Genomic DNA, 25,843 nt, shown 5'->3' with positions numbered 1-25,843 from the left:
TCCACAAGGGACAGCTTTCTTATTCATAAACACATATATATAATGTTATATTTAAAAAGAAATTCCATGGGTAAAAGATCACTGTCCAGAGAAATTCATCTAAACCACTACATGCTCTCTTGTATTGCCACTTAACGTAGCCCTTATTCCCCATTTTCCCTATAGTCTGGCTCTCTCTCTCTTGCTCCAGTTTAGACACACATCTCCAGCCTTCAGATGAAACAGATTTCTGCCTCCTCTTCCCTTGGGGGACTGGTTTCTTCCCCATTTCCGACCGTCCCTTGTTTCTCATTGTGCCTTTTGTCTTTTGCCTCCAGGTGTGGGAAGGACCTGAGGCCAGCTCTGAGGCCTGATCAGTGTTTCTTGAGTTCAGAGCAGGGTCATGCTGGCAGAGGCCTGCTATGGGCAAGCCACTCTGCAGCCCCACCATAAGGGGATTTCAGAGTCTAGAACTCCATAGCATTCATATCAGTTTTCTATTGCTGAGTAATAAATTACCACAACTTTTCAAGTTGAAATCAATATACATTTAATATCTTAGGCTCCAGTGGGTCAGGAGTCTGAGTACGGCTTAGTAAAGTCCTTCTCTGTGGGTCCCACAAGGCTGCAATCAAGGTGTCAAGGTCTGCTTTGTTTATTTTGTCAGCTGGATGTCATCCCTTTCAGGAACATGGGGTTCTCTTCCAGGCTCATGTGTCTATTGTCAAAATTCAGCCATATAGCTCAAATCCTCCCTTTTGCTAGCTAAAGGCTGGGGGACCACTCTCAACTCCTAGCAGCTGCCTTCAGTTACTTGCCACATGGCTCCTTTCATAGATCCTCTTACAACATGGAAGTTTGCTTTGTCCACCTGGCAGGACAGTCTCTTGGCTTTTAAAGTACTCATAGGATTCAGTCAGGCTGGCCTGATATAATCTCTCTTTTGATTAACTCAAAGTCAACTGATTTAGGGGCCTCAATTACATTTGTGAAATCTCTTCTGTCAGATAAAGCAGTATTATCATGAAAGTAATATCCTATCATACTCACAGATTCTGCCTACCCTCAAGGGGAAGCAACTATATAGGATGTGGGTCACTGGGGGTTACTTTAGACTTCTACCATAAGTGTTCCTTCCCAGATGTCACAGACATGGCTCAAGTTCAGGATGCTGTTAAACAGCTGGCTTGGCAGAATGAGCTGTCTTGAGGGCCTTGAATTTTACATGGTGCCTTCACACTCACTGTTTCATTTAATCCTTACCACAGTTTCCTGAGATCTACATTCCTATCTCCAATTTATCAGTAAGAGAACTGGAGCACAGGGAGCTTAAAAAGAATCACAAGGTCACACAGCTAGAAAGCCCAACTTGAAACCCATGTCCTCCAACCCCAAATAGTATGTTCTTTCTCCTACATCTGTCTTCTGGGGTAGCCTCTGAGACCTGAGCTCAATTTGGAGTCTAATCTCATGAGGGACAGAGTCACCTCTCATTTCATCTGTGTCTCGAGACTGTAAAGTCACTACATATTGAGTGTGACTGAGCTCATGCAGGAAGGTTTTTTACCACGAATATAGAATTCCTAGGATGATATATATGTTAGTGTTCTATTGCTCCTTAGAAAATTACCACAAATTTAGCAGCATAAAACAACACCCATTTATTAGCTCACTCTTTGTAGGTCAAAAGTCTGTTGCAGTGTGGCTGAAATCTTTGCTCAGGTTTTCTCATGCTGAAATCCAGAGGTCAGCCTAGAAACAGCCTCATCTGAGGGGTTAGAGACTTTTTCCGAGTTCACATGGTTGTGGTAGGACTCCGTTCCTTGCAGGTGTAGGACAGAAGTCCCTGCTTCCTTGTTGGCTGTCCACTTGAAGACCTTCTGCTTTTAGAGGTCATTCACATTCTTTCTCACATGGGCTTCTCCCTCTGTCTTCCAACCAGCAACAGTGTCAAGTACTTCACACATTTTGAATCTCTGACTTTGACCAATGGCCACTTTTAAAACTCATGATTAGGTCAGGCTCACTTGAATACTTTCCCTATCTTAAGGTCAACTGTGCCATCTAACATAACAACATTACATAACTTAACGTAACGTAACGTAACGTAACGTAACTTAACATAACATAACATAATCATAGGAATGATATGATAGTCACAGGGTCTATGGATTACAGTGCAGAATCCTGAGTACTGGCATTTTTAGAACACTGCCTCCTACACTGTGTCTTTAAATGTTTCCCCTTTCCCCCTAGAATAACTTAGAATGTAAAGCCATGGACATTGGAGCCAGACTGACTGGGTTCAAATTCTGGCTCCAACATTTCCTAGTCATACGATCTTGTGCAAGTTTCTGAATCTCTCAGTTCTTTAATTCTCCGAGAAACTATGGGTCTCAATGAGTTGTTATATACTTTAAATGAATTAATGTGCCAGAAAATTACTTGGCACATTGGAGCACTATGTGGGTCTTTGCTACTATTCTTGTTGATGTGACTATAATACATCCACTAATGTAACCCTAGATTTCTATTCTTCTAGGGCAGACCCATCACCTCACTTTTCTCTATGTCAGTTTCTTTATAAATGTTATAGTTATTTAATTGTCAAAAGTATAATTTATAATGTGGAAAAGACATACTTAAGTTGAATCTTTTACTCACATGAAAGAACAAAGAATTTTTCAAGTAAAACACAATCACATTTAGTTTCTAAGCTTATTTTTTAAGTGAGGGAAACATAACAGACTCAGTTGACTATATTATAAACTCATGAACAGAAACATAAAAACTTTTTTGGAACCATACCTGTTTCTAAATGGGTTCTATTTACATGTAATAACTAGGAAAAAAGGGCTATGAGCAGATGGGAATAAGAAGCTTAGGGAAAGATGTGGAAGCTGAAAAGAGACTGAAAGAAAGATGGAAGGGATGAGAAGAAATAGAAAACCATTGAGAAAAAGAGAAGAAGAAACAGGCAGGAGCAAAGGAAAGACCACTGAAAAGTAGAGAGGGCAGGTAAGGAAAAGGGGGAGACACTGCTAAAATTTATTGGGCATCTAATATATGCCTGACTTGGCTAGGGACATAGGTTTTCTCACTGAATCCTCAGAACAACTCAATGGAGTCAGTATTATTGTCTCCATTAAAGAGACAACAGTGACTAAAAGAGTCTAACTTTCCAAGATCAATTATGTTAGTATACAGATTAGAACCTACATCTTTTTAGAGCTCATTGTAATGCGCTGCTCCCCTGTCCAAAGAACTAATGGTGAGATTGAAAGTACTTGTCACAGCTTATTGGTCCATCTCTGAACAGTGTTCCTGTTAGGTGGACTTGGGTGTCACTGTCCCTTAATACTACCTTATGATGTTAATTACTTGAGTAAAAATATTTGGATTCTAGATAAAGTAGAACTTCCAAATATTTACACCTCAGGATAAGTCACTCTACTGAGTCCAGTTTCCTCTTCCATAAAATATAGGCTTTGAACTAGATAAATTGCCAAATCCTAAAAATCTATACTTAATGTCATGCTGCCAGAATTTCAATTGATTTTTCTTGATCTCTTAGATGTCTCCCAACCATTCTAGTTCAGGGCAGGAGGCAGTAAGGGGGGAAGCAATCTCAGTGGTGGTAGCAAGGATCTATCAAAATGAAATAAAGACCCATACAATAGATGTCTTCACATAAGCAAAAGGCTGCAATGTGGATTGAGGAGTAAGTATATTTAGTTGCTCAAGTTAGGACCCACTATTAGAGCTTTCCAAGCTGTTTCCAGCACAACCTTAGGAGGCAGTATTTAACATATGCAGTCATAGGCTGTGGCCCTGGTTCCAGAAAGCCAGAACAAGACCCATGTGTAGAGGTCAGAATAAAAAAAAAATTGTGGCTCAATAGAAAAATAACAAACTTTGTAATGTTTGAGTTGCCCCTTAAGACTGTGAAAAACTTTATCTTTAGGAGTCTTTAGGAAGAAACCACATGATGTAGAAGATTCTACTCTTGAACAAGAGCTTAGAGAGTACACAAGTGATATTCAAGATTAATTTTTGCATGTATTCAGATGATCATCTGAGTCTTTAAGTCTTAATTTTATGATCTGATATTATGGCTAAATAGTATCTACCTTATATGGCTATTTCAAGTATAAAGATGACGGCATATATTTATGTTCATCCTTTCCTTCCTTTTTTCCTTCCTTTCCTTTCCTTTCCTCTTTCTCTCTGTCTTTCTCTCTTTTATCTATCTATCTATTGATCTATCTATGTTTATTTATCTTAGCACAATTCCCCACACATAATAAAACCTCAACAAATTTTAGCTAGCAATATGATTATTCTCTTTATAACTACTGAATTCTGCTTCTAGAAGAACTTCCTTTTACCTCTGCAGGCATGAGGTTGCTACCTATATTTGCAGGCACACAGTGGTAGCATGCCACTTTTCATTTCTAACTGTGGGGATAGGCATGTGACATAGTCTGTTGTATACCAAACCTTCGAGCTAGAATTTGGCAAAGTGATGGAAATTCCCCTATATCTAGGCAGAGTAGTAAGAGATGATGACTGTGGGCTAGCAATTTCAGAACCATCTTCCAACAATTCTATTCCTAAACTTTGAAAATGGTGCCTCACCAGGTTCAGTATTAGCAAACCCATTACCCACTGTGACTCATAAGAATTACACAGTATCCATTTCAAATTGTTCACTCTGGAGCATGGACATTTCCGTACTCCAAAATTAATCTCATCAATTCAGCTTGAAAATTCTATTGTCAAAAAGCATGTGTTTCCTGTGGGAGTGTCACTCATGTTTTTTGTCTCGATAGGAGATGCAGATGCACCTGAAAAAAAAGCTTGTGATTCTCTTCCACAAGCTGTCCTAAGTAATCAGTGCATTCAAACAAGCAGATAGGGAACAAAATGTCCATGACTGGTTTATAAGAAAAACAGTAAACTAGCTTACTTATGCTTAATGGGGGGGAAAAAAAAAAAACAAAAAACAAAAACTAAAGAAAGGCTACACAGCTTATATGTGTGATACTTAGATCACAGAACTCAATGTGGCTCCATGCAAGTTAAAGTTATTCTTACCTATAGGACTTTGTTTGTGCTAACTTCCCTCCTGCTACTCATTAGTTTACCTTCTTTACCCATCTCCTTTAATGAATTCATTAATTCAAAAACTCAGGCATTCATTTAGCAAGAATTTGTTGGTTCACTTCTATATTTGACTTCTTGGCCTGAGGGGATTCACGGTCTAGTAGAAGCATGAAAATAACACTGGGCTATGTTTTTCTCCCCAGGGAAATCTCTTCTAATTGTTCAATCTACAATGCCTTTTAGCTAATGCTTTGATCTCTGATAGAATTTTATATTATTTACTGATTGTCTCATGTGTGAGTCTTAGTTGCCCAAATGATCTTCAGTTCTTTAAAGAGCAGGGGCCCATCTCTGTGTAGTATCTGACTCCACTCCATCCATCTACTTAAGCTCACCTTGTGGTCCTCATCCAGTCAAGTTGGTTTCTCTCTGTTGGGATAACTTGTTCTTTCTTCCTCTGTGTTCCAATTCAGATTTGTGGAGTTAGTGAAATCTTAATTATTTTTAAGATTCAGAATAGAATCTTACTATGGAATAGGTTTTTAGATTCTCTGTTCAAACACCTACAGAAACTCCCTTATAAACTCCCTTATAAATGGTTGCACAATCTATGAATACATTCAGTGTCTATACCATTGCCTTAATTGCTAGTACTACTTATAGTATATTGTTTTCTATACATTTTATTATTTGCTTATCAGCTCTGAGTACTGAAGGAAGGAAGCTTCCGACTAGACTGAAGGCCCCCTGGAACAAAAGATTTATCTGCATACCCTCCTCACGGTGCCGGGCTGAATGTTGAATGTAGTGCCCTTCAACAAAACAAATTAATTACTGGTTGAAATTTAGTAAGTAATAAGAAGTCTTCAAAGTCATTACAGAAAGCTTGCTTTGACAGCCATGTCTTTCAAGTACAGCTTTGTAAAAATTATTATTCTGCAAAGGTATAAACATGTCTTATTGATGTGGCAGATTTACTTTCCAAATAATTCTTATGTTTCAGAGCTTTACCTGAGTCTGCCATCCTCTGCTGCAGCACCACCCGGTATAATCTTCGTAATAAATATGCCAGGGTCATCTCCAATGTGGGGATTATCTGTCCCTCCAGCAATACTGAATCCCAGGCCAGAATTCCCCTGGAGAAACAATAAGTAGACATTAAATGATATGGCTGTCACCTAAACCTAGTTCCCCTTGCATCCTGTGTTATCATCTTACTACTCAAATGGAAATCAGGTGATAACAGTCTTCTATGCAAAGCTATAAAGTGCACTGTCAGCAGACAAAGAAAGGTCAGGAAAAATACTCAAGTTTGTCTCTGCATTTCAAGAGGTCTAAGGGGTCTTACACTTTTGCTTATTCAAAGGACCTGATATTTTTGCTTGTAAGAAATAATTGCTGTCACACAGCAATTAAAATGATCTTTACACAGTAGGAAATACAAGGTTACAAATTGTGTTATATGCAGAATTGCAAAAACATTAGTGTTACTTGTAAAAATTTTCATACATATGGAAAAGAATGGAAGGAAACCAGTTACGTGAAAACTGATTTGGTAGAGTAATAAATTTGGCTGTTTTAATTTTGTTATTTCCAGTACCATTATGTACAAAATAAATGTGTTCCAATGTAACAAGAAATGTTGACTTCAGAAGGCAGGTCTTCCTTCTATAGTTATAATAAATCTGAGATACTTTCCAGTAATAAACAGGTTTTAATTTGCAAGAGACATCGACAAGGAATGCATTACTACTGTGGCATATAAATTTGATAATTTATATTCTAATAAAGCTTTCATACTTCCTCATGCAGATTATAGCAATTGGCATCCAATATACATGTAACCTTCTAAATCTGTATGTAACACATAATTAAAAGTCTTCCCCAAATTCACAAACCATATTACTTAACATATTTATTATTGAATAATTTCTTTTAATGTCCATCCCCCTGGATACGTTATGTTTTCATATTATATTCTGATGTTTTTTCTAATTCACATTATATTTTAAATCACATTCATACACCTGGGTAGTGTTTATAAATATCCATTTTAAATGACTAAATAATAATTCATCAAGGTGATATACTAGCATGTATTTAAGCAGTCCACTGTCACTGGATAGTTAATTTCTCTACAACTAATATAGCTTCCTAAAGTTACAATTACTTGATTAATTTCTGCTCTTCTACAAAAAGTGATGAGGACTAAGAATTTAGTGGTTATCCAGAAAAATTAATTAAGACATTCAATTAGTCAGAGAAGTTCAATGTCAAGATAAGATCACCTGTAACTTGACAGTTATATCACTGCAAACGTCAAGGTAATGTTTAGCAATTTTTATTGACTAAATAATAAAAATTTCAGAAGACTAACTTCACAATTGTACATTTACATTTAAAGGCAGAACTTAATAATTCAACCATAACAACTGAAGTCATATGTCTTTATACTTCTGGAAGTTCTCTCATTCTGATTTTCTTTGAAAAAATCCAAATCTCATTGAACAGAGATATTACTCAGTAGCACTCATGTAATCATAAATTTATTTAATATTATTTAAACACCATCTCTGTGTCTGGCACTGGACTAAGTTCTGACAGTACAGCCGTGAACATGTTAGTTTATGAGGTACATGAAGCGAAAGTGCAAGGAATAGAAATGGCTAACAAAACAACAAAACAGAGGAACTTTTCCTGAAGGGGAAGAACAGTTAGCTGCTTTTAAAGGGATCAGGATGGGAACTGAGGATGAGGCTAGAAGCTTCCAGGCAAAGTAAGAATGTGTGTAAAATATCTGAAGTGAGAAATGGTATGCTAGTTCCAAGATACAGACAAGAAGGCTCAAGCAAAGAGAGCAAAATGAGCTGGGTGAGGTAAGTATTTATGATAAATGAAAGTGAATCTATTCTTGGTTTTAGGTACCTGTTGATGCCAGATGAGTCTGTCAGTATTGTTGGAGTATCTACTATGTGACTGTAAGGCTACAGGGAAGCTAAGGCTGCAGGGAATAAGACCAGATGCTTTCTCCCTTCATGGAATTCAAGGAAGGGCAGAAAAGGCAGTGATAGTCTGGCATCTGGTAATCAATACATTTTCACTATAATTTCTACTACATTGTAATGTATATCGTTACCAGGGCAGCATTTAGATGACTTATGAGGCAGCTTCTTTAAGACCTTGGGGTTTGGGAAGAAAAGAAAGGGAGATGAGTATCTTCATTGTAATGTGGGTCTAGTTCCAAGAACATCAATCCGAGTGTATTGATTTTATAAGAGTTGGCACTTCTGAGATAACTTCTTGAGTAAGGGGCTAGGGAAAGAGGCAAGCACAGACTAGGAGGTACTCAAGTGCTTTCTCTGGATATTATACATATTTTAGGAGAGGACACTCAAAACTTTGCCATTTGAGAAAAATGCTATCTAGCTCTTAACCTTATCTTCTTCATTTCTTGCTTTACACTTTTACCCCCAGGAATACTGAACTGAGCTGCTGGCTCTTTCCTGCATAGTCCACACTGTGACTCATATCTTTGCCTTTACTCATGCTGTTTTCTTTCTTTTAATTTTTTAAAATGTTTATTTATTTTTGAAGGAGAGAGAGAGACAGAGCGTGAGCAGTGGAGGGGGAGAGAGAGAGGGGGGACACAGAATCTGAGCTGCCAATGCAGGGCTCGAGCTCACCAACTATGAGATCACAATCTGAACCGAAGTCAGTCACTTAACCGACTGAGCCACCCAGGAGCCCTTACTCATGCTGTTTTCTCTACCAGAAATTTTTTATCTCCCTTTGCCTGGCCCAGTTCTTTCCATTATCTAAGATAAGGCTCACATGAACCCCAATGCTTATAGCAGCACTATCAATTCTAGCCAAATTATGGAAAGAGCCCAAATGTCCATCGACTGAATAAAGATGTAGCATATAATATATTATATGTATAATATATATATAACATATATATTATGTAATGCAATACTACTTGGTGATAAAAAAAAAGAGTGAAATTTTGTTATTTGCAACAAGATGGATGGGACTAGAATGTATATGCTTAATGAAATAAGTCAGCGAGAGAAAGACGAATATAAGATTTCACTCATATGTGTAATTTAAGAAACACAATAGATGAACATCGGGGAAGGGAAGGAAAAATAGAAAAACAGGGAAGGAGGCAAAACCTAAGAGACTCTTACGTGAAGAGAACAAACCGAGCATTGCTGGAGGGGAAGGAGGTGGGAGGATGGGTTAAATGGGGGATGGGCATTAAGGAGGACACTTGTTGGGATGAGTACTGGGTGTTATATGTAAGAGATGAATCATTGGATTCTACTCCTGAAACCAATACCACACTGTAAGTTAACTAACTTGAGTTTAAGTAAAAAAAGGAAAAAAGAAAGAAAAAGGCTGAGAATGTATGTGCTACAGATAATACTAAATGGTCACCCCAAAGCCACTTCTCTGGGTAATTTAGTCCTCTTTTGAGTTTTCTGCACTTATTTATGCCATGCACAATGTTATTTGGATGTTATATATTTATAAGTGCATCCTTTCTTCAAACTAAGCTTGTGAAGACAGAAACTGTGTAGTATTCATCTTTGTTTCTTGGTGCTTTCTCTGCCACATAAATAATTGATGAATGAATGAACAAATAAACTTACTGAGAATATGCAAGATCTAAAGGAAGATACAGAATGTACGCAGTAAAAATCCACACTGTGTTAAGAAATACAATATAGAAGTATAAGCCATTTAATTAAGTGTAGCCACAAGAATAAAAATGGAGAGCCCAGGTATTCAAATTGTGGCTTAGCTGAAGGATGAATGATGAGAAAAAAGTGTCCAAACTTTGTCCAAACTGACCAGGGGATAGGCTGCTCTGGAAGGGAGGTAGGGCCCTTCACTCACAGAGCAGCTGCATAGTCACTGGACATGAGGGACCCGAGAGTCTCCTGAGAGGTTAAACCAGATGACGTTAAAGTATTATTCTGGATCTTTGGCTAGATTTGTAGAACTACTCTTGCCAACAAATAAAAAGGAATGCTTTAGAGGTGGAAGTAGATCACTGTTGCATTTTTAAAACTTACCTTGTTAATCAATAGATCTTTGAAGTAATACCTATGAAAACAATCTAGAAACATTTAACTACTATTTTTAGAGCTGACTCTAATATGGAGAATATAGTGGCTTTGCCCTCAAATCTACTCTGAGGAACAGAATGGATCAGGGAATCCATTATGAAAAGAGGTAGGTAGAGGCAGAGTATAACTGTATCTGTGTTTCCAGTCTCAAGGATTGCCAAAAGCAAATTTTGTGTTTCAGTTAAAACCAGTCTGCCAGCTGGGCCTGGCCAGTCCCCATGGTTTTTTAGAGGATGTTCATCTGAATTCAGCTAAGGAAATTATTTAAAGTGTTTTCCATCTCCCCTTATTGTTCTCTCCCAGCCGTCCCTTTCAGGCCTTCGCTACCAGCCAGCAGCATTCAGTGGAGAGAGGGACAGATAAAAAGCAGCAGTGAAATTACTGCCTGCTGTTCTCCATGGCTGAATCACTCCAGTCCCCTGATAATCATCACAGAGACAGCCAGCTGCAGGGGCAGACCCCAGAGCCTCTCTTTTTTGAGCAGCAATCTCTCCATGTGAACAGGCAGACCCCTGGCTGACACCCTTAGATCCTGAGAATTGTGGCTAATTAACCGAGTGTTGATACTTGACCCAGTCAATGGCAACCATGAGGTGCCATGCTGGTGAGAGCAGTCCCTGTGTGAGACTCTGGGTGGGCTGCTGTTCCCTTTCAGTTGGACAGGTTCCATGATTGATGAATGTGATTGGCACGAACCACTCTTTCTCCAGGTTCCCAATCCTCCACATTTGTTGACGCTCCCCGAAGAGCACAAGCTCATTGCCCAGCCAAATGGCACTTCCTCTTTCATGTACTATATACTCCATCTCCTTTCAGAAAAAGGATCAAAAAAAGAGGAAAGACACTTTATCAATTACCCAATGGTTGCAAATATGAATACCATAGCCTCAGAAAAGTTCCTCTTCCATTCAAAGTTCTTCTCTACATGGAAATTACCCCCCAAATAGGGTTATAAAAAAAGGAGTGGAAAATAAAATCATATCATGATCATATACATTTATAGAATGTTCTATTTACAAAGAATTCCTTTGAATTTTTAGAATTTCCTACTTTAAAGTATTGTTTAACTAGTAATTCAATTCTAGGCATTAACTCTAGAAATAATCAGAGATATGTGCAAAGATTTGTATTCAAAGCTTCATCACAGTATTATGTTTTTAATGTTAAAAACAAAATAAAACAAAGAACAACTCATAACTGGAAACAAACATCCAAACAATAAAGAAATGGTTAAAAATACTGTGGTTTATCTATCTGAATGTGGTACTATTTTTGAGCCATTAAAATTGTAGTGATAATGACAACAGGAAATGCTCAGTATATAAATGTGAGAGGAAACAAAAAGTATATGGAATTTTAAATACAGTATGATCACCACTGAAAATATTCAAAGAAAATGACCTGTTTTTAACAAGAAAATTACTAACTACTAATTAGTAACAGTAAAAGTGCTTAATAATTCAAACTACCTAAGAAGGAGAGTTTAAAAAATTATAAAGTCCTAATAATATACAAAAAATATGGAAATACTAAAAATTCCCTCAAGGGAACTAATGTTCATTGCATCTTTATTCTGTGTTACACACTGATCTAGGTGTTTTTAAATCCCCCATTCAGTACATACCATTTCCCTCTTTTTATACATTAAAAAACATAAAACAAATGAAAAACCCTGAGGCTGAGAAGAGTGAGATAACATTCTAAACATTCTAAACAGAAAACAAGTAAATAGTGTATTTCAGATTCAAGTCTAATTTGTTAGGCTCAAAATATCATTTTCTTTCCATTATATCACACTGGCTTTCCTGGGTTAAAAAATAATTTGATGGTAGGTAAGTAATAAAAAATAATAAACCTTTATTCTGGATTTTTGAAAAATTTAAACCAATCTTCTTTTGGTGATGATAATTTAGCTAAAAATTCTAAATGTGGGGAAAGGGATACTTAGGTTGACAGTACTTAAAATAGTGATAAATAAAAACTAGATAAAGACTCAAACTCTTTTAACCTTTATTTTTTTAAAAAAAGTGATGTTTATTTATTTTTGAAAGAGAGACAGACTGCAAGTGGGGGAGGGGCAGAGAGAGAGGGAAATAGAATTCAAAACAGGCTCTAGGCTCTGAGCTGTCAGCACAGAGCCTGATGCAGGGCTCAGACTTACAAACTGTGAGATCATGACCTGTGCTGGTCTGATGCTTAACCGACTGAGCCACCCAGGTGCCCTGTCAAGCTCTTTTAACCCTTAAAAGCCATGTTCTGTATTGAATAATATTGAAAATTTATAATATCCTCTAGCCAACTCCAAGAGCCCTATACCTCCCTTTCATTCTAGGAAGGATCTATATGTTCCTTTAACTCTCTTCCCAGAATCATCAATATCCAAGTCTATTTTCTGCAGAGTTACTCTAGCAAAGACATTTATTATTTATTTAATATCAGTTATACTGCAAAATGGTATATATGTTATTTTTGGATATATAATTATACCTCAGCCTCTAATCTGTAGATTTCTGACATACACCCAGATTAAAGAGTCCTAGTGCAAAATTTGACTAGTAATTAACATATAGAATAGTGAACAATATAAGTAGATAAAGTAAACAATATAAGTAGATGGAGTAAAGATATCAAAAAGGCTAAAACAGACAATAGTAAATTAAAATAATCTTCAAGATATATGTCAGGAGAAAAAATGTCACTTGATAGAAAGGTCCATTAGTTAGCAAATAATCTAAATTGTCTTGGAAGATATTTTATTTTAGGCAGTAAATCTGAAAAGGCACAAAGAATAAAAAGATGTCTTTTACTAATAGATGTTGTTGAAAATCATTCAAAGTCTTTCTCATTTCCAAAGGCCTATTATTAGGGTATAAAGATATAAGGGTAATTGAGACATTGCTAACTACTGTTGCTTACAGTTATCTGCATAAAGATTCCCCATCAAAAAAAATCTTTTTAAACATGTTATCCAACAATCCATGTATTTTTGAATATCATTCTTAGTCTAGGAATAAGAGATTCCTGTTTTTACTTACTTAAAACTTCTAGGAATTGTATTTAGGATTTGTTGCTGAGGAGCTACCAGGAGGTCTGTGTTTGGGGACTGGTAACTGTAGGAAAGTGCTTTCAGGGGTTGGGGGACTGTGGAGAGAAAGCAGTTTCTTAAACAGGTGGAAAGAAAATGCCAGTTTACAATATGCCAAAGAACTCATGACAAGTAGGGGGGTGATATAGTAAAGGCAGATTACTATTTTTGTGAAAGAGTTTTGATCTCAGGAGAGACTTGGTAGTGTCTTATGAGAAGGAAGCGCATAGAGGAAAGATTTCAGAGGATGGCAGAGAGAGGACTCAAGCACCTCTGGGAGCTAAGGGGAGGAAGCCCCTGGAACTGGAGATTGAAGGTATGAAAGAGAAAGGGAGTCATGGAAAGCAAAATCCTGATGAAGGAGGAGAATAGAGTCTAGAGTCCAGATTCTTTGAGTCCCTACCATAGATATTGGTTAAATACATGTGGTAAAACCACAGCAAGGAATACAATGGTGTTAAGAGATGAATATATATTTATAATACATATTTAGGTAAAGTAGAATACAATATAAGATTTACATTTTATGGGTCCCCTGGGTGCCTCAGTCACTTTGGTTTGGTCCAAACCCATGGTCGTGATCTCCCATTTCGTGGGTTCGAGTCCCACATTTCTCTGACAGCTCAGAGCTTGGAGCCTCCTTCAGAGTATGTGTTTTCCTATCTTTCTTTCTCTCTCTGCCCATCCCCCACTTGTGCGACCGCTCTCTCTTTCTCTCTCTCTCTCTCTCTCAAAAATATGTAAGTTAACATTTAAAAAGACTTATGTTTTATAATATACAGGCATAGAAATGCTTGAAAGTATATTTAGCAATATATTAAAGTTGTTTTCAATGGATGTCAGAATTATAGATCTTTTGACTTTTCTCCTTTTGAGCAAGTCTATCTTTAATTTTCCTTATAAATTTATAGTACTATAAGCACACACACACACACACACACACACACACACACACACTTTTATACTCACAGAATCTGATTAACCAAAGAACAGATAAGTTTGTTTTTTGAGAAAGCATATCTCAGCTTTGGGTAGAGAGAGGGATAGTTTTCCATCTGGGATAAGAATGACCAAATTCTTATAAAGTATTATTTTTAAAGCAGAAGAAGTTATAGAGTTGTTTTAAGGTATAGGAGTTAAAAGCTGAAAGTGTTCTTAACTGATAACATCTTTGCCTTATACATTTATATGTCAGGATACCAAAGGGAAAGTCTCGAGTGGATTTGATGACTTACATAAAACAGTAAAGTGTTGGAATTGTACCTGAGAGGCAGGAGAGATACCTTAGGATGAGTAGAGGTCTGTTGAGCAGCACTGAGGTGGGACATCATCAGCATGATTATGGGATTTTCTCCCACAGAGCTTAGTAATCATGAACGGTGAAAAGGAAAGGTTTGGTTGCTCTAGGGCTGAGGTTTGAAAAGCAAATGTAGTTAACTCTCAAAGGAATGAGGAATGCAAATCAGAAAGGAAGGAAAAGGAAGAGAAGCAAGGAATATGCTCAGCCTGGAAGAAGAGAAGTGAATAAAAAGCTTGAGATCATGACAAGGTGTCAAAGTACAGATTTATGGGGAACAGAGGATGAAGAGGGAACAGTGGTCTGTGGACATTGGGACTTCAGGGTTCAAGATTTCAGAGATCAAGTGTCACGCCCTGATAGTTATGTGAGTGTAGTAAAGGTCACATGAATTAATTAAAGTGATGATCAAATCAGAGTGCCTTGTGGCTGACACTGAAGTCTCCTTCAAATATAGAAAGAGACAGAAAAAGAGAATAAAAAAGTGGCCAAAAATGTTCAGTGAAAGTGACCAAAGATCTAAGGTAGAAATAAGAAGAGGGGTAGAATGTGAAGCAGTATGGCAGTTAAAAGAATTACAGGTAGAGGAACAAGATGCACCAAGTCTTAAGAAGAAGAAAGTCTTTGACTTGTTCAAGGAACTAAAATGAGTCCAGAATAGCTGTAAACTGATTAGGTAAGAAAGAAGGAGATGAAGTTACAGAAGGTAACAGTGAACAGATGGGGACCCAGTTGGATGGTGTAGGTTTTGTTGGGTCATGAAAATTTAAAACAGAGGAGTAACATGGTCTTATTTAGTTTAATATTACACTAATTGCTGTTTGAAAACTTTGGAGAGAGCCAAAGGTGGCAACAGGAAGACCAGCTGAAACAGCCCAGGTCATAAATTGATGGTGGCTGGATAGGCTGGTCGCAGTAGGGATTGCAAGATTTGAGACATTATATAGAGGTAGAATTGACAGGATTTACTGATGTTTGGAATATTCAAACAAAGAGAGAATCAAAGGTTCTGGACAGAGATGTCATATATGAGATACAGAGACTGTGATGTGGGTGGGGGAACTAGTTTATAAGAGGTAAATCAAGAGTTCTGTTTGGATCTTTGTAAGTTTGGGAGATCTGTTGATGTCAATGGAGTGGCAGAAAAAAAAATTACTGAAGGCTGGACAAAGAATAATGGTAATTGTTAGCACTCACTGAGTGCTTTCTACATGTCTGGCACTGTGCTAAACCTAACAAATCCCTTTTTTTAAGGATAGTTAAGATACTGGTAAGAAAATAAGGGAAGTAACTATAGGAATATCAGGAATAAGTGCCAGGCACAGTCACTTCCTTTGGTCCCCACAATAACTCTTTAAGGTTATATGCATAAGGTTATATTCTGAATGCCAGACCTAGGAGTATGGGCTTTCCTAGAGAAACCAAGTTTTCTTAATCAGCAATGACAGGATAAATGCGATATTTTATCATGATTAATTCAAGGACAGTGAGGAGGCTAAATTAAAAATAGTCTTGGTAGAATGAGTCAGAAAGCATGGAGAGTAATTTGGGATCAAATATAATACTTAAGCTATGAATTCTTAAGATCTGATTTAGAAAGTTGTCAGTGACACTCACCTACAAGACTGCCAAGTACCATGTTTCTTGTGCTTTACAATCATATCTAGCTGAAATGCCATTAGAAGCTGATAGGCACTTCTCAACAGCTCCCAACATTGTCTCTCAACTTCATGATCATATTTTCCCAATATAAGATAGAATAGATATCTTTGTGTATAAAAATTAAGAAAGAAATGGAGCTCATGAGTTACTTGGTTACCACATCAAAGAATCTGAGAGTCATCTTTGACTCCTGCCTGCTCATCAGTCCTTATATTTTATTAAATATCATGTCTTGTTGATTCTACCCCTAAAATATCCTCACATCCATCCCCCTCCTTGCAACTTCTGTTATCCCTGTCCCAGCTTAGAATTTCATTTGTTGTCCTCACTGTTCTTCTGGCTTCCAGGCCTAACTCATTTCACACTATTCTCATGGTAAAATGTGCTCAAAAGAGCAGATCTCAAATTCAAATAGCTATTAAGGCAGATAAGATATATAGGAGGGTGAAATGGGCTCAGGAAAGGTAAAACAATAGAGCAAGAGAGTGGTTAAATGGCAAGTGATCTCCATACTGGGAAAGAAATAAGGAGCAGTGGGGATGGAGCATACCTCTCATCTAAAGGGAAAAGGTACTCTTTAGCTGTTATGAATTGCTGCTATTCTAGAATGGGAGTCTAATGTTGGAAGATTGTTCCCCCATCCTTACAGACATCAGGAATCAAATTTTCTTAAGATATCAATTTTTAAATGTTAGAGGGTTATTAAATTGAAATACGTATAGATGGGCTCTTGGCCAATTATGTTCCCTGTAATTGGGAATTTGTGAGGCACAGTCTATAGCTGTCACACAGGTCAACACAGTGGCTAAAGGAATATCCACAAACCAGAGAGGGTAACTGACTTATAAACTGCTCACTACTTGTTTCTATGTAGTCTTATACCCTTTGGAAGCATACAAAGCGAAATGTCTAAAAGTATGTCTCCTTTCCCACTTTCCCTTTCATCCTCCTTTGCATTATTCTGTGTCTGGGTCACAATTTCATTATTACACACAGCACACTGTATCATTCTTGTTTATATGTTTACCTTCCCTGTTCTACTTTGAGCGTCAATTCAAAGTATCAAAACTAAGTTGCTCAATTCCTATGCCAGAATCATATAGTACCTATATGTGAAAAGAATTGAATAAATTTTTGCATGAACTAAACTGACCTGCTTCCTCTGCCAAGAACATTTCTCTTTTTCTCTTGTTGAATTGCCATTGAAACATCAAAATTCATCTCAAATGCTATCTGATATTTTCTCCAATTGCTTCAGGCAGATGTGATTGCCCTTGCCTCTGTGATTCCACATGACTTCATTCAAATTGTAAGACCATAAAGTTATTTATATATGTGTTTATCTTCCTCTAAATTCTTAGCATCTGGAGGACAGGGGCCACACTATATTTGCATCTAGCTCTCAATCTAATTCCTGGTGATAGCAAAAGTTCAATAAATGACTGCTGAGTTAAACTAAATGGAAGAATACTTAAAATAATTTGTATGACTGAGCTAATAAGGAAAGACTAGGTGAAGGGGGTTATTTGGTTTTAATGTAAGAGGGCTAAAGGTTGAGTCACCAAATTAATGCTGCTTTTATTTATCTGAATACCTACAATGTGCTCAACATTGTGTCAGACTGTGATAACAACAACAACAACAACTACTAGAACAACAACAACAGAGAAGCTTGTTTTCAAAGAGCTTACAGTCTAGTTGGGGAGATGTGTCATATACACAGGAACAGTATGGGTGTGGCACAATATGTCAAATTTGTCATTGGCTCTTCTCTCTCTGGACATTGTCAACAATCATTTTCCAAGTTCCCTTGATTCTATCTCTTGAGTGCCTCTTTTTTTCACCCTTTTATTTCTAGTCCCACTACATCTATCCTAGTTAATTTCCTCATTTCCTATTTTCCAGGATATTGCAAAATGCATTGAATGATCACTTTATACACCATTTCTTTTGATTCACTGTATTTCAAAAGTGTAATTTTCTTGAAATCAACAATTTGCATGTTCTACTTTTTTCTATTCCAAATCTTTGAAAACCACTAACTGTTAACAATCTTATTCTTTTCACTCTTTAGTGAACCATGAGGATTTTTTGTTAAAATGTTAAAAGGCTGATATATATAGTGTCTAGTATTTCCTGGCAGTATTGTAAGTACTCACTTATCACAGCCATATAACTCTTCTTTGAAATTACTTGGAAATAACCAATTGTAACTCTGACTAAACAAGCCTTCTACCCATATCCTACCTCTACCTCTACCAATCTTGATGAAGCCAAGAGGGATGGAAATAAGCACTTACTATCATCTATGGACATCAATCACTGTCTTGGAATAGATTAAGAAAACAAGCTCTAGAACCACTCCTGATATGTTTAGATCCTAGCTTTACCACCTCTTACTCATCATCCAGAGCAATCCTCTGAAGTTCTCTCAATTATATTTATTGAGATTGGTTATAAACCAGCAATATGCAAAGTGTTCTCAAGGTTAAACATTTTTACAATAATAAAATGTTATTTTCCTTCCTCCATGTGTTTACCATTGCACTGATGGTGCAAAAGCAATGGGGATAAAACTATTGGTGCCTTAGCACAAATTAAGGCAGACACCAAAATGTACTAGTAATCATTGAATTATTTATTAACTGTACTCTCATAATGAAACAAAAGTTAGTTTTACTTAAGAATATCTTTGATGAAACAGTGCAAATTATTATTATTAATTTAATTATTAATTTATTTTTTAAAATCTGGACTTTTGAGTCCATAAAGTTGTGATATCCTGCATGATGAAATGAGAGAAATGCCTCTGTGTTATTTTGCATATAGTTTTCTTAGGGAAAAAAAGATTGTATGATGGATTTCAGTTGCAAGGTAAACTAACCACATTTTCATTAATACCATGTTTAGTTGAAAGAATAACTGATAAACAAGCTATGATTATTTAGTGTTCGGTATTTGGCAAAATCTGTTTTGAAAACTAATGAAGTGAACTTGTTTCTTCAGGGAAACATCAAATGGTATTTGTTGTCAATAATAAAATTCAAGTTTTCGGGGCGCCTGGGTGGCTTAGTTGGTTAAGCGTCCGACTTTCGCTTAGGTCATGATCTCGAAGTTTTCGTGGGTTCGAGCCCCGCGTCGGGCTCTGTGCTGACTGCCAGCTCGGAGCCTGGAGCCTGTTTCAGTCTGTGACTCCCTGTCTCTCTCTCTGACCCTCCCCTGCTCACGCTCTCTCTCTCTCTCTCCTAGAAATAAATAAAAAAACGTTTTAAAAAATAATAATAAAATTCAAGTTTTCAAGCAAATGTTAGAATTTGGAAACCTTGTGTCCATCACTATTTTTCAAACCTTAAAGACTTTTCTGATGAGATGAGTGTTAACATTAACAAATGGGATTTTTTTGATATTGCATAATGAAACAGGTCAGCATTGGGAGGTTCTGTATAAATCCATGACATTATAAACCATATTTGTGGTAAAAGTTCCATTTAAAGAATAAGACAGATGAATAAATTTCAGAGCAACTTGGTACAAAAGGTTTATCAAAATGGTTTCAGATTTCACATTGCAATTAACCTGTAAAAAACTATCCTTTGTCAAGTTTTAGTGTAGCATCAAAGAATATCCACAATTATTTGAAAAGGCCATGAAAACATTTCACTTTTGTCCATTCAAAAATCTGTGAAATCACATTTTTCTCATTTACTTCAACTAAAACAACATGCAGGTAGATTAAATACAGATGAAGATAACAGAATATAGATATTAGATTAAGCCAGACAGGCCGCCTGGGTGGCTCAGTCAGTTAAGTGTCTGACTTCAGCTCAGGTCATGATCTCACTGTCTGTGGGTTCAAGCCCTGCATAGGACTCTGTGTTGACAGCTAGCTTGGAGCCTGGAGCCTGTCTTTGGACTCTGCGTCTCCCTCTCTCTCTGATTCTCCCCTGCTCATGCTGTCTCTATCTCTCTCTCAAAACTAAATAAAACATTAAAGAAATTTTTAAAAAAAGACTAAGCCAGACATAAATGAAATTTGAAAAGTGTAAAATAATGCTACTATTCCTGCTAATCCTTTTTGCTTTGAAAAACATGGTTATTTTTAATAAAAAAATCTACTTATGTATACATGTAATAGATTACTGTTACTTACAAATCACTTAATATAGATTTAAAAATTTTTTAGTTTTAATTTCTAATATAATACATATTGATAGATAAAATGCATATAAACACTATAGGAGTCATCACTAATTTTGAGTGAAAGGGGTCTTGAAACCAAAATGTTTATTAACAACTGCTATTGTACACTGTTGGCAGGAATGCAAACTGGTGCAGCCACTCTGGAAAACAGTGTGGAGGTTCCTCAAAAAATTAACAAGAAAACTACCCTATGACCCAGCAACAGCACTACTAGGAATTTATCCAAAAGATACAGGAGTGCTGATGCATAGGGCCACATGTACCCCAATGTTTATGGCAGCACTTTCAACAATAGCCAAATTATGGGAAGAGCCTAAATGTCCATCAACCGATGAATGAAGAAAGAAGATGTGGTTTATATATGCAATGGAATACTACTTGGGGTAATGAGAAAGAATAAAATCCTGCCATTTGTAACAATGTGGATGGAACTGGAGGGTATTATGCTAAGTGAAATAAGTCAGTCAGAAAAAGACATATCATGTGTTTTCACTCATATGTGGATCTTGAGAAACTTAACAGAAGACCATGGGGGAAGAGTAGGGGAAAAAATAGTTTCAAAAAGAGATGGAGGCAAAAACAAAAACTCTTAAATACAGAGAACAAGCTGAGGATTGATGGAAGGAGCTGGGGGAGAGGGGGAAATGGGTGATGGACATTGAGCAGTGGGTGTTGCATGTAAGTGATGAATCACGGAATCTACCCCGAAAACCAAGAGCACACTGTATACATTGTATGTTAGCCAACTTGACAATAACTTACATTTTTTAGAAAAAAAAGAACTTGTATTATAAAAAGTCTATGAGATAATTCTCATAAAGAACTTAACATGGTACACTATAAGGGCTCCAAAATTGCCAGTAAGCCTATTACACACTGGGTGCTCAGTAAGTGTTAGCCCGTATTAATTAATAGCTTCTTGACACCACACTTGGTTTTCATCTGTGAAAGAAGATTCAGAATGAAGTCAGCATGGCTAAGAGAGTCATTCAAAATGGAGTCAAAAGGATATTGAGGAAGTAGGGCCCATGCAAGCCTCCTGCTTCAATTCTCAAAACACCATGAACTTTTGACTTTTGTCAATTGCAACTGAACTATAGCCTGAAACACACCTTTCTACTTTGGACCGAAATAGAGAACATGAAAAATCTATTGGCTAAATAACCAATCTATGCATTACACAGTTTAAATTCTGCTAGCACCAATCAAAATTCTATCAAAACAAGTTAAATAAACTTGTGGGTTTTTTTTTGTTTTTGTTTTTGTTTTTTGCCTTTACAGACATGAACTCTGTGCTTACAAGCAACTTGGAGGACACTTTTGATTTCAATCGACACAGTGGCTCCCAGATTGCAATTCCTAAGACCCCCCAAAATACTTTAATTGCTTTAGAATATTTTTTACTTGGTCAACACATACATTTTTGTTAGTATGTAAAAGTAAGGAGCTGAGAGGCAGCCGATTGCTCAAGGAGAGGGAATAGGTGGGTCCATCATATTTAATACTTATCAAATTAATAATACTATTTATCACCTCAGGACAGAATATAAAGGACCAACTCATGAAGTGAAAAGGATTTCAATATGATGTGCTGTTCTGCAGCTGCACTGTGATTTTAAAAGCATGTACAGGGCTACTCTTTTGAAATCTGGAGCACAAGCTCCCCAACACCTGGTATAAGTTCACATTCTTACACCAAGCATATCATTAGTCAAAGCCTTTTTAAAGCTAGGCTGAGGCCACAGTGAACATTTTTATTCCATGTTACACATATATGGACTGTTGGCAGTGATAAAGATTAATTTTATTTACTTTTAGGCAATGCTATTTGCAGAGTCTGTCTTTTACTAAAAAACATCAAGTATGGGGCCCGCCATGTGTTTCAGTCGGTTAAGTGTTTGACTCCTGGTTTCAGCTCACGTCACAGTCTCATGGTTTTGTGGGTTCAAGCCCCATGTTGGGTTCTGTGCTGATGGAGCAGAGCTTATTTGGGATTCTCTCTCTCTCTCTCTCTCTCTCTCTCTCACTCTCTGCCCCTCCCCTACTCATCCTATCTCTGTCTCTCTTGAGATAAATAAACTTTAAAAAACCATGTATAAATTTCAGAGTAGAGATAAGCATTCCTTTGGGTGAGGAGTCTGAGGTCCTCTCAGCCTACATTGTCACTGATCTCAAAATGTATTCATTGATGTCCAAACAGCCATAACTTCATAGCACCGCCCATAAAACGTAGGGCCACAGAACAGATATTTTCTTGGAGCAAATGGACTCAATGTTCCCTCACAGGTGTGTGCTGAGAGTGGGAGGTGCAGGTAGGGAAAGGCAGGCTGTGTGTACTCCCTGCTTTCTTTGAAACCTTCAGGATTTGGGTTAATATCTAAATACTATACCTTTTGTAGTGGACAAAATAATTTTAAGTCATGAATGTTTGTTTCCTCTGGACTTCTTTTATTTTGTTCTCCCTCACTAGGCTCCAGCCATCATGTCCCCCTTTATGATCTTCTGACCATAAAGGTTCAAATTCAATTTCATTTCTTCCTTGGGGGTTTTGTGTTTGCTTTCATATTTCCTTCCAGGATTCTTACATCTTTGTTATTCTTCCAAAGTCAGCTTACAAGTTAGTACCTCAAAGGAGCTTTCCTTGACCACTAATAAACTCCTCTCCACCACCACTGTACAGCACTCTCCATCTATCACCCTACTTTCTTCATACCATTTACCACATCTGAATTCATTTTGTTTATTTGCTTATTTATTAATTGTCTGGCTCTCTCACTAGAGTGTAAGCTCCAAAAGGCAAGGACTCTTCCGTTGTGTTCACCACTATTCGGTATCTTCAGTGCCTAGAATAGGGCCAGGCATATACACAAACATTCAAGAAATACGTGTTTAAGAAACGTGTAACTGGGGGGCCTGGGTGAATCAGTCAGTTAAACATTGGACTCTAGATTCAGCTCAGGCCATGGTCTCATGGTTCATGAGATAGAGCCCGGTGGCATTAGGCTCTGCATTGACAGCTTGGAGCCTGCTTTGGATTCTCTCTATCTGCCCTTCCCCCTGTTCATGTGGGTGCTCTCTCTCTCTCTCTCTCTTTCTCTCAAAAACAAACAAACAAACAAACAAACAAACACACTTAAAAAAAAGAAATGAGTAATTGAAACAATCAATCAGACACTATAATACAGTGGGAAGAGTATAAGTTTTAGAGCTGATAGACTTGGTTGATTCCTGACTTATTAAATGTGCAACTTTGGGCTAGTTCCATAATTCCTCTGGGTTTTAGTTTTCTCATTTCAAAACAGTGACTATTAGGCTGTTGCAAAGAATATTTTTGTGTGTAAAGGCAGCCAGTATTGTTTGATACATTAAGTGTACTCAATAAAAATTATATCCCTCCCCACCCAATCTGGAAACTGGTTACATGCATGACAAGTAATGCCTAAGTCCTTGACACCATAGAATTTATTGTCTTGTGGGGAAAAAGGATATACAGACATAAAATGACACTGAATGTCAGTATATGTTAAGTACTGAAGGAATGTTAGAGAGAAAAAGCAACTTCCATTGGCTCCCTACTGCATACATAATAAAGGCCACTTCATTTAGCATAGAATTCATGGCATTTCATGACTGTACTCCATCTTGCTTTTCAACTCTCATTTCTCACTATTGTCTTCCAGTTAGAACCACCCTGATCAATTCCACTGCTCACTTTAGTTTGTAAGGATATGGTTGTGAGAAACCTTGTGGCTTTGCCTGCTGGCTCTCCCTCTCCTTATATTTGAATTCTGCCAACCCCAGGGCCTGAAGCAATTGTCATTTGCTCTGGGAAGTGATCTTACACCAATCCACTCTTCACAATTGGAAGCAATTGTTCTCTCTTCTAAGGTCCCAGAGCAGGTGGTTAACCCCTTCTTAAGCACTTTCCAGTCCCTACTTTGTGTTTAGAATGCATGCATGTATGTATGTATGTGTTTATATATATATATATTTTTTTTGTTGTTGTTGTTGTTGTTATATGTATACATACATACATACATATACAAATTTGTTAGCCTCACCTTCACAAACATGAAGTCAGCAATTGTTCTGGTTTATCTTTGTCATCCCACATCATAGATGTCCCCAAAATAGATAGACATAGTGAGATGAATGAATGATTGAATTTAAAATGAAGAAAAAAGAAGTAAGTGGGAGACTCGGTTTTCTACTAGGGTCCTTCAGTTTCAGACTGTGCTCTTCCACTTAGATTATGTCTATTTTACAGTGTTACAGATTAGGGATGGCAAATGGTTTTTATATGTTGTGCCAATTCCAATGGACTATGAAGCCTTCCTGGAGCACTGAGTTGTAAAAGCTGTTAAGGTCTAATACTCATGCCAGCATGGAAAAGTCCATGCCACACTATCTGCATGGTGCAATCACATATTACATTTTTATTGGCCAGCTTGTTTAGTAACTTTTACTCTTTATTTTTAGTTGATTTAATTATTTAGAGAGAGAGAGAGAGAGAGAGAGAGGATCTCATGCAGGCTCCACAAAGTCAGCACAGAGCCCAACTTGGGGCTTGAACTCAAAAGATCATGACGTGAGCTGAAACTAAGAGTGGATGCTTAACTGACTGTGCTACCCAGGCATCCCTCATACCTTTTACTATAACATATTGTTTTTATCACAGCTTTTGAAAACCAAGTCCTGTCTTACAAAGTGCTGAGCATAACAGCATAACAGTTCCCTTAGCTTTTGAATAATCTTTAACCTTCTTTGTTCTGCCCACATAAACCCTTAATGATCTGTCCTTACTTTTTTCTCATCCCATCCCTCTCCATTCCTCCTCTCTCCCTCTCTTATACTCTCCCAAATACAACCATGCCTTTTCCATCTCCGTGCCTTCTCTCCATCCCTATTCATCTAAACTCAGCTCAAACATCATCCTTCCTATAAAGCTTGTGTGACTCACCAGTTGGGTTTAGGTGGTAGGCTTTTCTTGTGCTACCAGAGCATATTAATCTTGCTTCTGCTTCCACAGTCACATTGTATCATAAACACTGGGTTCATAGAGAGGGAATTTACTTACGGACACGTGGTAAATATGCAATAAGTGTTGGTTGAATAAGTGAATAAGAGCTTTATTTTTGTCGATCATTAGTATGTTAAGCACTTTATGAGCTTTATCTTAGTTATTCTTTAAAATAACCTATTTAAATATTTGTTTATTTTATGTATTATACCACTTACAAAAGACTAGGCAGTTTATCTTTTGAAGAAGAAGAAAAAACTCATTCGGCCTCCTGCTGTATCGAGATGTGCACTAGAATAATAGTTTGCACAATAGAAGCCTGAAGGAACTAATTCACCTCCCTGGTTCCTCCGTAACTC

At 37.2% G+C, this 25,843-nt stretch overlaps 1 protein-coding gene across 9 annotated transcripts in view; it reads right to left on the bottom strand.

Moving 5' to 3' along the window:
- DLG2 (discs large MAGUK scaffold protein 2) overlaps positions 1-25,843 on the bottom strand; it is a 1,380,463-nt gene that overhangs the window by 572,971 nt on the left and 781,649 nt on the right. For all 9 annotated transcript variants that reach the window (XM_039231798.1, XM_039231799.1, XM_039231801.1 and 6 more), the window contains one exon: positions 6,097-6,221. In XM_039231798.1, coding sequence (XP_039087729.1) covers positions 6,097-6,221 — 125 coding nt within the window. The remainder of the gene's footprint in view (positions 1-6,096; positions 6,222-25,843) is intronic.

The sequence above is a fragment of the Hyaena hyaena genome, unplaced genomic scaffold, assembly GCF_003009895.1.
Source record: "Hyaena hyaena isolate Hyena2069 unplaced genomic scaffold, ASM300989v1 scaffold_59, whole genome shotgun sequence".
NCBI lineage: Eukaryota > Metazoa > Chordata > Mammalia > Carnivora > Hyaenidae > Hyaena > Hyaena hyaena.
The sequence above is the reverse complement of the archived record's forward strand: the minus strand, read 5'-3'. Positions and strand labels throughout refer to the sequence as shown.